The sequence below is a fragment of the Penaeus vannamei genome, chromosome 31 (genome assembly GCF_042767895.1).
Source record: "Penaeus vannamei isolate JL-2024 chromosome 31, ASM4276789v1, whole genome shotgun sequence".
Lineage (NCBI taxonomy): Eukaryota > Metazoa > Arthropoda > Malacostraca > Decapoda > Penaeidae > Penaeus > Penaeus vannamei.
Window position 1 is genome coordinate 7,305,402 of NC_091579.1, and position 15,000 is coordinate 7,320,401.

At 50.0% G+C, this 15,000-nt stretch overlaps 1 protein-coding gene across 6 annotated transcripts in view; it reads left to right on the forward strand.

Annotated features, from left to right (window-relative positions):
* The window catches only part of LOC113825560 (zinc finger protein 878), a 51,987-nt gene that overhangs the window by 31,362 nt on the left and 5,625 nt on the right, over positions 1 to 15,000 (forward strand). Inside the window, exon 6 of one of the 6 annotated variants that reach the window (XM_070143753.1) lies at positions 8,419 to 10,861. The exons of 2 other annotated variants lie outside the window; for them this stretch is intronic. In XM_070143753.1, the coding sequence (XP_069999854.1) occupies positions 8,419 to 10,575 (2,157 nt within the window). In that variant the 3' untranslated portion in view covers positions 10,576 to 10,861. Of the gene's footprint in view, positions 1,896 to 3,187; positions 5,546 to 8,418; positions 10,862 to 13,656 lie in introns of those variants that run through there. 3 more of the 6 variants (XM_070143759.1, XM_070143752.1, XM_070143758.1) reach the window with 3 other exon arrangements.

Here is a 15,000-nt window from a genome sequence, read left to right on the forward strand (position 1 = left end):
ACCCCTCTGAAGGGACCCGCCTGCGCCGCCGTCGTCCTGCAAGCTACAGACCCTGTGACTTGTGTGGGGTCATTCCCTTTGGAGACATAGATCGCCATGTTGCGGAGTACCATCCTGAAGCTCTGGTCCGTGCATGTGCTCTCTGTGACATGCGTTTCCGCACTTTTCGCCAGCTAGGTGGACATGTACTGCGTGTTCATGGGCCAAGTTTTCTTTGTCCAGCTTGCTCTGAGTGCTTCACTGATGCAGGAGCTTTTACTGCTCATCTGAATGGTGCACATGCTGAAATTCCTACAGCCTTTATGTGTGTGGTGTGTAGGCACTCTTTTCTGAATGTGGGAGACTATTGCTCTCACATGCTGACTCACCAGGCAGAAGCGTCGGTGCAGGCTACCAACAGGCAAGAAGAAGAAGGTGGTGCAGCATCTTTAGCTGATGCTCTCAGTGGATCATCTGTGCAGGATGACAGAAATGAGTGCAGTCACTGCCAGAAGAAGTTCAAGTCAATAATGGCCATGAAGCGCCATATGCAGCGCAGTCATGGTGAAAAACCAATGTTCAAATGTAAGATCTGTTATCTGAAGTTTCAGTCTAATGGTGCACTTCTTGATCACACAGAAACCCACACTACAGGAGCAATACAGTGCCCATTATGCCCTCAACAGTTTGCAAAGTTCCACCACTTAAGGAGCCATTGCGATAATACACACCATGATACTGTCTCTTTTCATTGTCAGCATTGCTCTCATATTGCAAAGTCCATCAATGCACTCTTTACACATGTCCTTGTTCGACATCCTGATCAATTAGGATTGGCTCGAAATATTCGCTGCACAAAATGTGGGGAAAAATTCCACTCTGGGCGAGAGCTGGCACAGCACAAGTCCAGTCGTCATGCAGAGCTCGTGAAGTGCACGTATTGTGGGAAACAGATGAGTAAGTATCTCCTTGCTGCACATGTTAATGAAAAGCACACTAAACAACACAAGAGTGAATGTTCCTATTGTGGCGAGTTATTCTTCAATCCAGGCAAGCTCTCTGAGCATGTGAAGCGCCACCATTTACGGGAGCATTATTCACGTTTTGTGTGTCAGACTTGTGGGAAGGCATACATTACAAAAAATGAGCTTCAGCGTCATACTGCTACACATACCAATGAGAGACGTTACAAGTGTGAATTTTGTGGGAGGGCCTACTTCAAGGCTGGAGATCTGACTTACCATAGGCGCACTCATACAGGTGAACGACCTCATGCTTGTAATTCATGTGGAGCAGCCTTCAGCCGTCCTTCTGAGCTAACCACACACTTAGCTCGCACCCATGGGCTGCACCACAGAACGAGGCGTTACTTTAGATCGGCTCTGCCAGATTCTTTGAATGCAGCCACTGAGGCAATCCTGGGAGAATCTGGAAATCAAAATCTTGATGTTCAGGTAGTCACAGGTGGCGGGGAGGATGGTGCACAGCTTATCACAGAGGTTGGGGAGGATGGCCATGTTGTGCATGTGGTACAAAGTGAAGCCTCCTTGCAAATGGTGCAGGCCCTCTCACAGGAGTTGGACAAGGAACAGCAACATGATGTTACAAATGACCAAGGAGACATGCAGGTCATTTATGTGGAACTGGTTGAATGAAGTCCCACAGTCTTTCAGTTTTTTAAAACTTATTATTATTCTTTTTTTTGTGGTTATGAATGCATTTATGAATATAACTTTAAACAGCAGATGTCATGTCTAGTGTCTCATGTTAAAGAATATGTCTACACAAAGTCAAAAAATAAGTTCCAACTTATTAAACATGTAATATACTAACCCAAGTACAAAGTAACATTTGCATATAATATATTGTCTTGTATATAATGGAATGTGTTCATTTGGAAATATAGCAAAAATTTCTGTATGCATTTCATTATTTCCTAAATAGCTTTCATTATGAAATGAATATTTGTAACTATAGTAATGGTAATATAGGCTTTCTCATACATATTTCACTGGATGAAAAAAAAAAGGGAATGGAAAAAAGCACAAGATAAGATATATATGTGACTCCATGAATATATATTATTATTCCTGGAGAAAGAAAATTCAAATGTTCTTCTTTGTTGTGTTTGTTTGATTTAAAATTACAGTGAATGGTAGTTGCTTATGCTTGCGGTCATTAGCATTACAAAGGAATTTTTTTTTTGTTTTACTCGAAAAAAGGTTTGGAACGGAGAACTTGGGTTTCCTTTCAAACTTTGAGAAGACATACTCATCCATGATATTGTTTTCATTATGCTTTTCATATGATGTTGCAAGAATATTCATTGTATTTTTATTATTTCATTTTTTTGTTTCCATAATGTTATTGGTTGTAGGATTGTTCTTTATGTTACTACTATCATTGTTATTATAACTATTTGTATTGTTGTTATTATTATTATTGTTATTATTATTATTATTATTATTATTATTATTATTATTATTATTATTATTATTACTCTTATTATTATTATTATTATTATTGTTACTCTTTATTATTATTAATTATTATTGTTATTGCCCTGCCCTGCCCTGCCCTGCCCTGCCCTGCCCTGCCCTGCCCTGCCCTGCCCTGCCCTGCCCTGCCCTGCCCTGCCCTGCCCTGCCCTGCCCTGCCCTGCCCTGCCCTGCCCTCCCCAACCCAACCCTACCCTACCCTACCCTACCCTACCCTACCCTACCCTACCCTACCCTACCCTACCCAACCCTACCCTACCCTACCCTACCCTACCCTACCCTACCCTACCCTACCCTACCCTACCCTACCCTACCCAACCCTACCCTACCCTACCCTACCCTACCCTACCCTACCCTACCCTACCCTACCCTACCCTACCCTACCCTACTTTTCCCTTCCCTGACCCGACCCGATCCGATGGTGATAGTAAAAATAACAATATTATTGTATGACTTCGATATGGGTATGTTAGAGTTGAATTTCTTATAGTGCGGACGAAAATTGACAGCATATATGTCGAAAATATACTGTTCCTGTTTATATTATTTGTTAATGTTAAGGTAAAGGTCTCATGGGAATGGTTGCACAGAGACAGACTTGCATACTTTTGGGAAGAGTGTGCAAGATGTGCCCATTTCTTGCATGACTGGTCGCTTTAAAGAAGTGATAGTGTGTGAAGGAGTAGTACAAAAGGCCGTATTTTCCTCAGGGCAATGACGAGGGTCTCCTTGAGGGTGTAAAAGAGGGGTCCCTGGCAGTGTCTCCCGGGGACGAGGTCCTGCAGCTCCTGGACGCCGCGCCCAATTTAAGGTCCTACCTTAGCCTCAGCCGGGACTCGTGGGGGCGGTGGGCGCTGGCCTGCAGGTCCTGCGGCCACACCCTCACCTCGGCCCGCTCTGTCGCCTCACACCGCTGCCACTACGAGTGCGGGCGCTGCGGGGCGGAGGAGAGCACACTGGCAGGCCTCAAGCTGCACCTTGCCGCCTGTGCCACCCAGCGGGATCGGGGTGGCAGCGCCCAGGGCACCCTCCACCGGTGCCAGTTCTGCGCTGCGACTCTGGCCGACGAGCAGCTCCTGAAGGAACACCGGGATGAACATGTGAACGATTGCCTGAAGAAATATGCTGAGCTGCTGAAGGAGAAAGGTCTGGCCGAGGCGCCCTCTGCAGAGCCACAGTCCCTGCCCAGACGGGGACGCCCCAGAAAGATGACAGACTGTACCAACTGCAAGCTTGTCTTTGCCAGCATGGCAGACTTGTCATTTCACATGAAGCTGTCACATCCAGACGAACTGCCGCACGTGTGCAGGCTCTGCCCTGAGAGGTTCCTGCATAAGAAGCAACTGCAGCTTCACATTGTAGAACACTTCCTGGGTTCTTTTTCGTGTGAATTCTGTTCAGTTCATTTTGGGAAGAAGTATCCCTTCCTGCGGCACATGGAAGCCCAGCATACTGGGGACTTCTTAATCAAGTGTGAGTTTTGTGAGTTCACCACAGGCAGCTTCGATGAGTACCGACGGCACAGACACGAGCCGCACCAGGCCGGCCAGGGCGATGTCGACGAGGCCGTCACGTGCGAGCAGTGCGGCGAACTCCACCCCCGCGACGAGACGGAGGAGCACCTCGAGGAGCACAGGGTCATACAGAAGCCGGTGCCTCTTCCGGCGCAACTCTCGGCGCCCAGGCGGATCGTCAGGCGGCGGAAGCGGGGCAGGCTGAGCAAAATGCAAGTCCAGAGGTGTCTGGATTGCAAGCTCGTGTTCTCCAGTGCAGCGGCTTTGTCTCGGCACAACTACTCCCTCCATCCGTATAAGTTTGCGAATGAGTGTGTAATGTGTGGCCACCGGTTTAAAGGGAAGCGGGCCCTGGAGCTGCATGTGGAAGGCCACAGGAGCGGCTCCTGCTGGTGCCCCATATGCAAGCTCAGGTTCAGGCACCGGCATCATGTCGAGAGCCATTTTTCCAAAGCTCATGCAGACGTGACCTCAATACCCTGCGAGTACTGTGAAAGCCGCCTGACCTCGTACAGTAAGTACATCTATCACTGCCAGACAGCTCATGCCGACTTACTAGAGGATCGCGCAGACCTGACTTGCAGCGAGTGCGGGGAGAAGCTGGCCAGCCGCATCTTGATGAACCAGCACTTGGCCAGGGAGCATGGCCTGAAGAAGCTAAATGCTCCCAAACAGGAATGCCCAGTCTGCAAGAAGTTCTTCGTCCACGTGGATGTCCACATGAACCTCCACACGAGAGCCATCCAGTTCCCGTGCGAGGACTGCGGCGAGGTGTTTTTCCAGCGGTCAAGCCTCTTGGCACACCACAAACTGCGCCACGACCCCAGTGCCAGGGCGCACGCGTGCAAGGTTTGCGGCAAGAGTTTCATCAGCAGCGCCCTCCTGCGAACCCACGACGAGCAGGTCCACCTCCACAAGCGCCAGTTCTTCTGCGAGATATGCGGCAAGCGCTACAAGAACAAGTCGGCGCTCACCTACCATCTGAAGGTGCACCGGGGGGAGCGGCCCTACAAGTGCCAGGAGTGCGGCCAGGGCTTCCACCGGCCCTCGATGCTCAAGACGCACATGGAGGGCACGCATCACCTCCCGTACGCGTACCTTTACCGCAAGCCGCAGCGGCGCGCGGGCACCGGCCTGGGGGCGCCCAAGGCCTTGGGGGCTGAGCCCGAGGGCGGGGAGGCTGCGCCACTCACCTCCACTGACCTCGACCTCGGGGTCACGAAGGCGGTCGTGATTGGAGACGAAGTGGGGATCGGGGGCATGAGCGTGGTGGGGGACATGGGCATGGTGGAGGGGGTAGAAGGCGTGGACATGGAGGGCGTGGCCGGGGTGGAGAGCGTGGGTGTGCCAATGGGCGAGTCGCAGATTATCACGGTAGAGGAAGGCGTTTATATAATCCAGGTCATGGACGACACGTAGATGAGGTACAAAACGCCATGAATGTATGTACTGTATGTGCGCATGTACGTACGTACGTATTTTGTATATTTTTGTATATGTTAATTTGATATGTATATATATGTCTCTCTCTCTCTCTCTCTCTCTCTCTCTCTCTCTCTCTCTCTCTCTCTCTCTCTCTCTCTCTCTCTCTCTCTCTCTCTCTCTCTCTCTCTCTCTCATCTCTCTCTCTCTCTCTCTATCATTTTATCTGCCTCTCCCTCTTCCTCTCCCTCTCTCCCTCTCCTCCATCCCTCTCTCTCCCCTCCTCTCCCGCTTTCTTTTTATCTCCCTCTCCCTCTTCCTCTCCCTCCTCCCTCTCTCTCTCTCTCCCTCTCTCTCTCTCTCTCTCTCTCTCTCTCTCTCTCTGTCTGTCTGTCTTTCTCTCTCTTTCTTTTCTCTTTCTCTTTCTCTTTGTCTCTCTCTTTCTTTCTCTTTTTTGTCTCTCTCTCTCTCTCTCTCTCTCCCTCTCTCTCTCTCTCTCTCTCTCTCTCTCTCTCTCTCTCTCTCCTCTCCCTCTCTCTCCCTCTCCCTCCTTCTTCCCTCTCCTCTCCCCTTCTCCCTTCTCCCTCTCCTTCTCCTCTCTCTCTCTCCTCCTCTCCTTCTCCTTCTTCTCCTTCTCCTTTCCTTCTCCCTCTCTCCTCTTCTCCTTCTCCCTTCTCCCTCTCCCTCTCCCCTCTCCTCTCCCTCTCCCTCTCCCTCTCCCTCCTCTCTCTCTCTCTCTCTCTCTCTCTCTCTCTCTCTCTCTCTCTCTCTCTCTCTCTCTCTCTCTCTCTCTCTCTCTCTCTCTCTCTCTCTCTCTCTCTCTCTCTCTCTCTCTCTCTCTCTCTCCCTCTCCCTCTCTCCCCCCTCTCCCTCTCTCCCCCCTCTCCCTCCCTCCCTCCCTCCCTCCCCTCTCCTCCCTGCCCCCTCTTGACACTGTACCTGAACTCATCAGAGTGTGCTTGAGTAGTCCATCGCCTCGCCGTGCGCCAAGGTCGTGGTTTCATTGGCACCTGAATTCAGCAACCATTGCAGACGCCAGGGACACCGAAGCACTGCAACTACATGTTCGCGACACTGTCTGGCCATGCTATATCGCACCGCTATGATCTGGAAGGGCTACCTTTATGATCAAGTACAAAATACAGAGAAATAATCTCTGCTATCGTGGAAGATACTTAAATGATGCTATTTAGATTTACTTGACATGTAACGGCGCAGTCGAATGTTTGATGGTATTCCAGCAATGACTCTGTATCGATTGGTGCTGCAGCAAAGGCCAACAAACGCCGCCCGCATAGTTTGTCAATAACAATGTTAATACATTCCTCTTTGGTGATTTATGGTCAAGTCAAGAACCAGTCCAAGCTCCATAGCTCTGTGTGTGTGGCGAAGTTGTTGGTTCTTGTCATTTATGGTGATCGCTTGATGCTCTCCTGTTAAGGATGATTTTTATTCATATTTTTACATTGAGTGTTTTACTACATCCGATTGACTGTTTATTTCTTGGAGTGATTATAGGTCAGTATGCCTTATGTCATAGCAGATATTTTAATATATTATTATATTGGGTTTAATTGCAAAATACTATAAAGAATATTAATATGGTCGTTATTTTACATGGCCCTAATTTTCTGTACAAGATTACATTGCCGAGCTTAATTGTATTTACTGGGAAAAAAATCGGTCAAACCTCTTTGATTTAGATTTCCTGTTTTGGTTTTGCAATTTCAGTCTTGAATGATGCCTTTCGAAATTTTAAGAAAGTGGTCCACATTATGAAGGTTGAAATCATGAACAAATCAGAACTATACAGGTTTAACTTCGAATATGCCACCGAGTATTACGTCTTGTAATTTCTGTGAAAAAAAACTTTTCCATGGGGCAGAGGTGATACAAAATTGACCCATATGCGAGTTTCTACAGTGGTTTGAAATATATCTTTCGGTTTCCACCAATTGGGAATTGTCGAATCACGAAAAGCGGAAACTTCATCTGAGATTTTTGTTGCAAGTTCTCACGATGGTTGCATGTATCCGTAGTCAAAGGAATCACGCCTTAAGAGATTAGGGCCATAAGATGCAAATTAGATTGACAGTTGTGAATCGTATCATAATATGGGGGTTATTTTTGTTACAAATGCACACTGTGTAAAGCAAAGTTCATACATTTGTCATTTATGAAATTTTATAGGGAAACTAGTGCCGCAAATAAAATATTTTTTATGATTATGAGTTTTCTTCTTTACCAAGGTGTAAGACTATAATACAATATATATCTTAAAAATAACATTATGCATAATTGTGCAAAATAAAGGCAGGATTTAAGGTATTCAGAAATACATTGGAGGTTGATAAAGAAAGGTGATGTAATACACGAAAAATTTAATGCTAAACTGTTCAGGTGACAAGATGAAAGTCATGTATGCATTTAAAATATAAACAGTATACACATATATGCAATTAATATATATATATATATATATATATATATATATATATATATATATATATATATATATATATATATATGGAATGATAGAAAAATATCACACACACACACACACACACACACACACACACACACACACACACACACACACACACACACACACACACACACACACACACACACACACACATATATATATATATTATATGTATTTGAATAAGTACTTATGTAAATGTTATATATAATGTATGACTGAATTATTGTGGGATGGATAGGAAGAAAATGTTTTAAGAATATACATTTTATTTTGTGCGATGAGTCATTGACGTGCATGTGCTATTTAGAGATACCACATAAGAATCACATTTCTGAGTTCCGCGAAAAATCTATGTGGAAAAATACCTGGTTGTTCGAGAGTGAGAGTGAGAGCGCGAAAGAGAGAGTAAGAGAGGGAGAAGGGGAAGGGAATACCTGCGTGTGCCGGAGAGGGCGTGGGAGGCGGCGGCGGCAGCGCGCACACGGGGCCCGTACTGATGCCCAGTGTTTGGTCTTTGCAGGCAGAGGCGGTGTGGTTGAGGAAGGGAGGGGGTGCAGGTGACGGTGCCGATGATGCCACTTCCGCTGCCTCTGGCCGGCCTGCGTGCCCCGTGTGCGGCGCCGCCTTCTCCTTCCAGTCGCAGCTGCGGCGCCACGTCCGCTACGAGCACCCCAATGTCGACGCGCAGCGCATCTTGGCCGGGAGCTCGGTGGCGGCGGCGCAGCACCAGGAGGACCTGCTCATGGAGATGAAGGAGGAGGCGACGGGGGACAACGCCCCCGTGCCCATCAACCTGAGCTGCATCTGGTGCGACTGCGACTTCAACGTGAAGGAGGCCTACGACGAGCACCTGGACGAGCACAACAAACAAGCCTACCAACAGTACCTGGAGACGCTGCTGGAGCCCTTCGAGGGCGCCGAGAGCGTCGTCATCGACAAGGTGGAGGAACAGGGGGACAGTGGGGGTGAGGGGGGCGAAGAGGCTCCCGCGGGCGAGGGCGGGGCGCCGCGGAAGAGGCCGGCGCCAGACAGCAAGGACACTGACAAGTTGAGAAAAACCAAAGCGAGTCGAGGCGCTGACCAGGACGGTCTGAAGTGTGCATACTGTGGTTTCTCGTCCCTCGTGAGCGTGTCGATGGAGCGTCACATGGACAAGTGTCACGACAGCGTGGCGAGGCAGTGCCGCCTGTGCGGCGAGCTGTGCAAGGATGCTTCGTCCCTCAAGGTGCATGTGGTCCACCACTTCAACGGAGTGATGACGTGCCCGGTGTGTCCGGTGCGGTTCTCCATCAGGGACCACTTGCTGGCCCACCTGGACCTCTGCCACAAGTCGGGGTATGCGATCAGCTGCTCACACTGCAATTTAAGTTTTAATGATTACGAAAGTTTTGAGGCTCACGAGGCCCGCGAGCACGGGCGTGGGGGCGTTCGGGTGTGCGAGCTGTGTCTGAAGGAGGTGCTGGCCTTTGACTTCCACAAGCACATGCTGGACCACGAGGACGTTGCCCTGGCGAACGGCGAGACGCAGCCGCACGCCTGCAACCTGTGCCGCTCCAGCTTCATGTTCGCCACGCAGCTCTACCACCACAAGTACAAGGACCATCCCGAGTCGTTCGCCTACAAGTGCGACGAGTGCGAGCGCAAGTTCCGCACCGAGTGGATGCTCCTGTCCCACAAGTGGGGCCACAAGTACGGCTCGCACCAGTGCCCCGCGTGCAAGCTCAAGTTCCGGCAGGTGGACCAGCTGAAGAGGCACTTGTTGGGCGCGCACCCTGAGGTGGACGGCTTCTGCTGCAAGTACTGCCCGATCACACTCAAGAACTACTCCACGTACGTTCAGCACCTGAAGTTCAAGCACCCGAAAGAGGCCGGCTATGACAAGCGGCCAGTGAGATGCAAGATCTGCGGGGAGTCCTTTGCTCACAAAGTTCAGTGGAAGTACCACATGCGCAACCACAGCCAAGCCATGCAGACGTGCGAGGTGTGCGGCATCACAGTCAAGAACCTGGAGATCCACATGAACCTCCACACCAAAGAGAAAAAGTATGAATGTCGACAGTGTGGAGCAGTGTACCACAACAAGGCCAGTTTCCACTTCCACATGAAGCGGGTTCACATGGGGCAGGAGGTGCGGAAGCACATCTGCCACACGTGCAAGAAGGGTTTCCTCACCCCCGCCGACCTGCGCATCCACCTGTCGCGCGTCCACCACGGAGAGAGGAACTACTGGTGCACGACGTGCAGCAAGGGCTACAAGAGCAAGGTGTCCCTCACGTACCACCAGAGGCTGCACACGGGGGAGAGGCCCCACCAGTGCACCCTGTGCGGCAGGTCGTTCCGGGTGCCATCCTACCTCAAGCGCCACATGGAGCACGACCACCGCGCGCAGTACCCGGGCGTCTATTTCAAGCAGGGGCGGCCCAAGAGCCAGGAGCAGCGCGGCCAGCCCCGCCGGCGCAACGCGCAGCAGGCCGGCCAGGAGGACGCGCGGGCCACGGAACTTGCCGAGGGGCTGGAGGACGGGTCGGCGCCCATCCCCGAGATAGTTCAGATCACCGTGCCCATGGAGATGGGCGGCGAGGTCATCTCGGCCGTGGGCAGCGTGCAGGACCTCGGCCAGGGCCAGAGCTACGACGTGGAGCAGGACGGGGTGGTCTACGTGGTCTATGAGAGTTAAAATCGGAAACTGAAAATTGTTTATTTTTTTCTTTATTTATTTTTGTTTACATTTCATTGTTATGCAGGGGGATGTGGGAAGATTATGATCTTTTCTTATGTTTATTTTGATGGAAGTACGTTATTTAATTAAAAATTCAAATAACTTATCTATTTTTTGCAGTGTAAATTTTCAGTCTTGTGTCATTCCCAAAGGTTTAAATTCAGACACTGATCCATATGTAAGGATGAAAAACTTTTACAATCCCAGTGATGAGGTAATTTTTGCAATAAAGGTCTTATGAAAATTACATGTTTATTTGTGTATGAGCTAGCCTTTTATATTTGAGAAAAAAAAATGGATTACACTTAAAAAATCAGTATTCATGGTGGCAACTATTATACCAAGGATCAACGACACGATAAAGCATAGAATTATGGCAGCGACCAAGGGAGAAGCGTGGGAGCGAATCGTACGTCGCCCAACACGTGCAATGACGAACAAGAGTCATTTGATCAACTGAAGCTTCGAGTCTGTCTTACCCTATACAAGGGGTGTGGCGTGAAGCGTATGTTCGAAATGGAATTCGGAACAGGCTTGACAAGAGATGAAATTCGAAACAGGCTTGACAAGAGATGAAATTCGAAACAGGCTTGACAAGAGATGAAATTCGAAACAGGCTTGACAAGAGATGAAATTCGAAACAGGCTTGACAAGAGATAAAGTTCGAAACAGGCTTGACAAGAGATGAAATTCGAAACAGGCTTGACAAGAGATGAAATTCGAAACAGGCTTGACAAGAGATGAAATTCGAAACAGGCTTGACAAGAGATGAAATTCGAAACAGGCTTGACAAGAGATAAAGTTCGAAACAGGCTTGACAAGAGATGAAGTTCGAAACAGGCTTGACAAGAGATGAAGTTCGAAACAGGCTTGACAAGAGATGAAATTCGAAACAGGCTTGACAAGAGATGGAATTCGAAACAGGCTTGACAAGAGTTTTGACCGTGACTGAATGCAAATCACGGCCACTGAGTGTCGTCGAGGGTGAGGGCGGCTGGACTGAAAAATACGAAAGTAGATGGGAAGGGATCATCCGTGGCGGCGATATGGAGTTAGACGCGAATGGAAAAGGTTCGGGGCGACGTGATTTAACCAGATACTCTCTGTCTTTCACTCGAATTAGTTTTTTTTTCTGTCTTCGGTATTTGCAGCAGACTGATCACTCATTCTATTAAATAAAAGCACATCGTTCATGAGCTGTACAGTATAGCCTTCTCGAAGTTACTCAAGTGGTCGTTGTCATCATTATAAAATTCAGTATGAAGCTGATCCCGAGTATAGTTGTAAAGATAAGAGAGTTCGTGGTGTCTAATTCAGCAGATTTGTAGCTTGGCAGTGAGAAAGTTCGCCCAAATGCAAAAAAAAAAAAAAAAAAAAAAAAATGTTGGAAAGTGACAAAATCGGCAACTTTTTGTGACCGGCATAGTTGGAGAACTACCTTGCGGTCGCCATCATGAGCTGTCCCTACTTGACTCTCCTAACCAGTGGCGCATCTAGGAATATCCGTCGAAGGGGTTTATAAAAACGTTAAACCGTGGCCAAAAGAAAACCCAATGCAAATCATTATTATTTACGGTGCCTTTAAGATAGTAATTATTTACACAAAATCTTAAACTCTTAAGTATGATAAGATACAGTAGTTTGGGGCGGCAGAACGTGCCAGTGTGTACACGAGTGGATAACGTTTCGAGACGATGAAATTGCGGCGCGAAACAACCGAATTGTTACACGATGGTTTCATGTTTGCGCCTTGAACATTATCTATCGATTACTCAATATAAAGCCGGATACACGAAGAACCTGAGGTAGCCAATTCGTGCTATTCGGTACGCTGTGTGTAATTTGTAATTGGGTGAGACCCTGACCCGTACCCCCTCCTTGCTGACCCATCCCCCTCCTCTGACCCATCTCCCCTCCTCGCTGACCCGTCCCCCTCCCCCTCCTCTCTGACCCCTCCCCCTCCTCTCAGACCCATCCCTCTCCTCTCTGACCCCTCCCCCTCCTCTCTGACCCCTCCCCCTCCTCTCTGACCCATCTCCCCTCCTCTCTGACCCATCTCCCCTTCTCTCTGACCCCTCCCCCCTCCTCTCTGACCCATCTCCCCTCCTCGCAGACCCCTCCCTCTCCTCTCTGACCCATCTCCCCTCCTCGCTGACCTCCCCCCCCCTCCTCTCTGACCCATCTCCCCTCCTCTCTGACCCCTCCCCCTCCTCTCTGACCCCTCCCCCTCCTCTCTGACCCCTCCCCTCGTGCTACCCGCAGACCGGTGCGAGGGGGAGGGGAGGGATGGTTCTGGGACTTTGGACCTAGACCGTATGTGTAAAAATGTGTAAGTGTGCGTCCGTATGTGTACCTGCAGACCGAGTGCGGAAGATGAGTCAGAATGAAGGGTCTCGTGAGTCGGCTCAGTATTATGCATTTGATAGAATAAAAGCTAAAAGAGAATGAGAGGCCTGGAAGTCAAATACTATAGAAAAGTGGAAGAGCCATGTTGTCTAGTTCATTTGAATTACCGTGAGTTGTTACAAATCAATATCGTTGACGCCAGAAGTGTCTGTCAACAAAACCGAAAATCACAGAACACGCATGACACAAATAATTCAAGATCATGAATTTCTAGCAAACAATTTGGTCTGTTCATTATGAAAATTGCATGAAACTACCAGAGTTTGTTTACTTATTTCTGGCACAGATTTCTTGTTTACCCGAAGTTGGCTGCCAAAGAAATGGTCTATGCTAGCAAAAGCACAGATCTAACTTAATTTACTCTTGTAGTTTCTGTTTACATAATTATTTGCATATTTATGCTTAGGTAGAAAGGGCAGATACTCGTTATCTTTATTGATATACATGCTGATTATCTGGCAAGAGAATATACTGTGTGAGATCTGGAGAAGGGAAGTCGGCATGGAGTATGATTTTCGCACGGGGGGCAGTAATCCCTAGGTCAATTCTTGTCATAAACAATTGCAGAGTGCTACTGGCACAGTGTCCCTCTATCCTTCCTGGAAGTGTGAACCAGCAGTCTTGGTGTTCCAGGGAGCCGCTGTTGCCGCCGCCACCAGCACGCGTAGCCTGCGGAGGAAGCTCCCAGACTCCCCGGCCAAGATGGCTGCCCAGACTGCCTTGGCGCCTCCCCTAGACCAGACGCAGAAGGCGGAGGGGGACGCCGGCACAACGGACAGGCCGAGAGGATCGTCTGCCAGCCCTCCTCGCCTCAAGGAGGAAGCACACTGCTCCTCCGATGTCCAGTGCCCTGCTTGCACTGACGTCCTGCCCAACCTTAGCCTTGCGAAGGAACACTTCAAGAAGGTCCATTCTGACCTCAAGGCCGTAAGGTGTGCTGTGTGCAATGAGGACGTAAAGGGGAGGTTTATGGGCTACCTCAGCCACCTGAGGACCCGCCATAAAGACAGAAGCTTGGCAGAGGCGGCACAGGATGGCGAGGTAAGGGCAGCCCGGGGGCAGGCGGAGGATGGCGCTAAGAGCCGTGAGTGCAAAGTGTGCCACAAGAAAGTTCGGGCATCACTTTTCGCTCGGCACGTCGCCAAGCACAAACGCGTCCCGTGCCCGGAGTGCAAGACGCTCCTGGCCCCGCACTGCCTCAAGAGGCACATCAACGACTGCCACACCAAGAAGATCTCCTACCCGTGCCCCGAGTGCCCCGCCGTCTTCCACGACGCCTCTAATCTGCTCAGCCACCGCAAGAGGAATCACCTGGGGCAGGCGGCCCGAAGGCACCTGTGTGAAGTGTGCGGGAAGAAGTTCGTGATGCCGTCTGACCTGCGCACGCATGTCGCCGGCGTCCACCACAACGTGAGGAAATTTGTGTGCGAGTTTTGCGGCCTCAGGTTCAAGATCTCGTCGCAGCTCACCTACCACCGGCGGATGCACACGGGCGAGAAGCCGCACGTGTGCCAGGTGTGCGAGCAGTGCTTCGCTAAGCCCAACGTGCTGGCCAAGCACATGCGGCGGGTGCACCGGCAGGAGTACCAAGGGAAGTACAGGAAGAGGCTGCAGGCGTCCGAGGCCCAACCAGCGAAGAGCGAGAGCGCGGCGCGACACGCTCCTGCGCTGCCCAAAAAGGACGACCTGATGCTCGAGTTCGTTCACGTTGACCAGGTTGTGGAGCGGCTGGAGGACGTGGTGGCAGGCGGGCCCGTCCCCCCGGTGGCGCAAGGGGTGTCCCGGGTGGGCGACGGGGACGGCAGGATGGTGGTTGCTCCTATCTACTCCCTGACGGAGGACGGCGTAGAGCCGATGGCCGCCCCTCCCGCGGGTGTGCCCATTGCGGGAGCCTCCCGAACCATCCACGGCGTCGGGTACTTCCGCGCAGACGATCGGTCTTCGTCCTCGCGGGCGTCCTACGATCCCCTCACATCC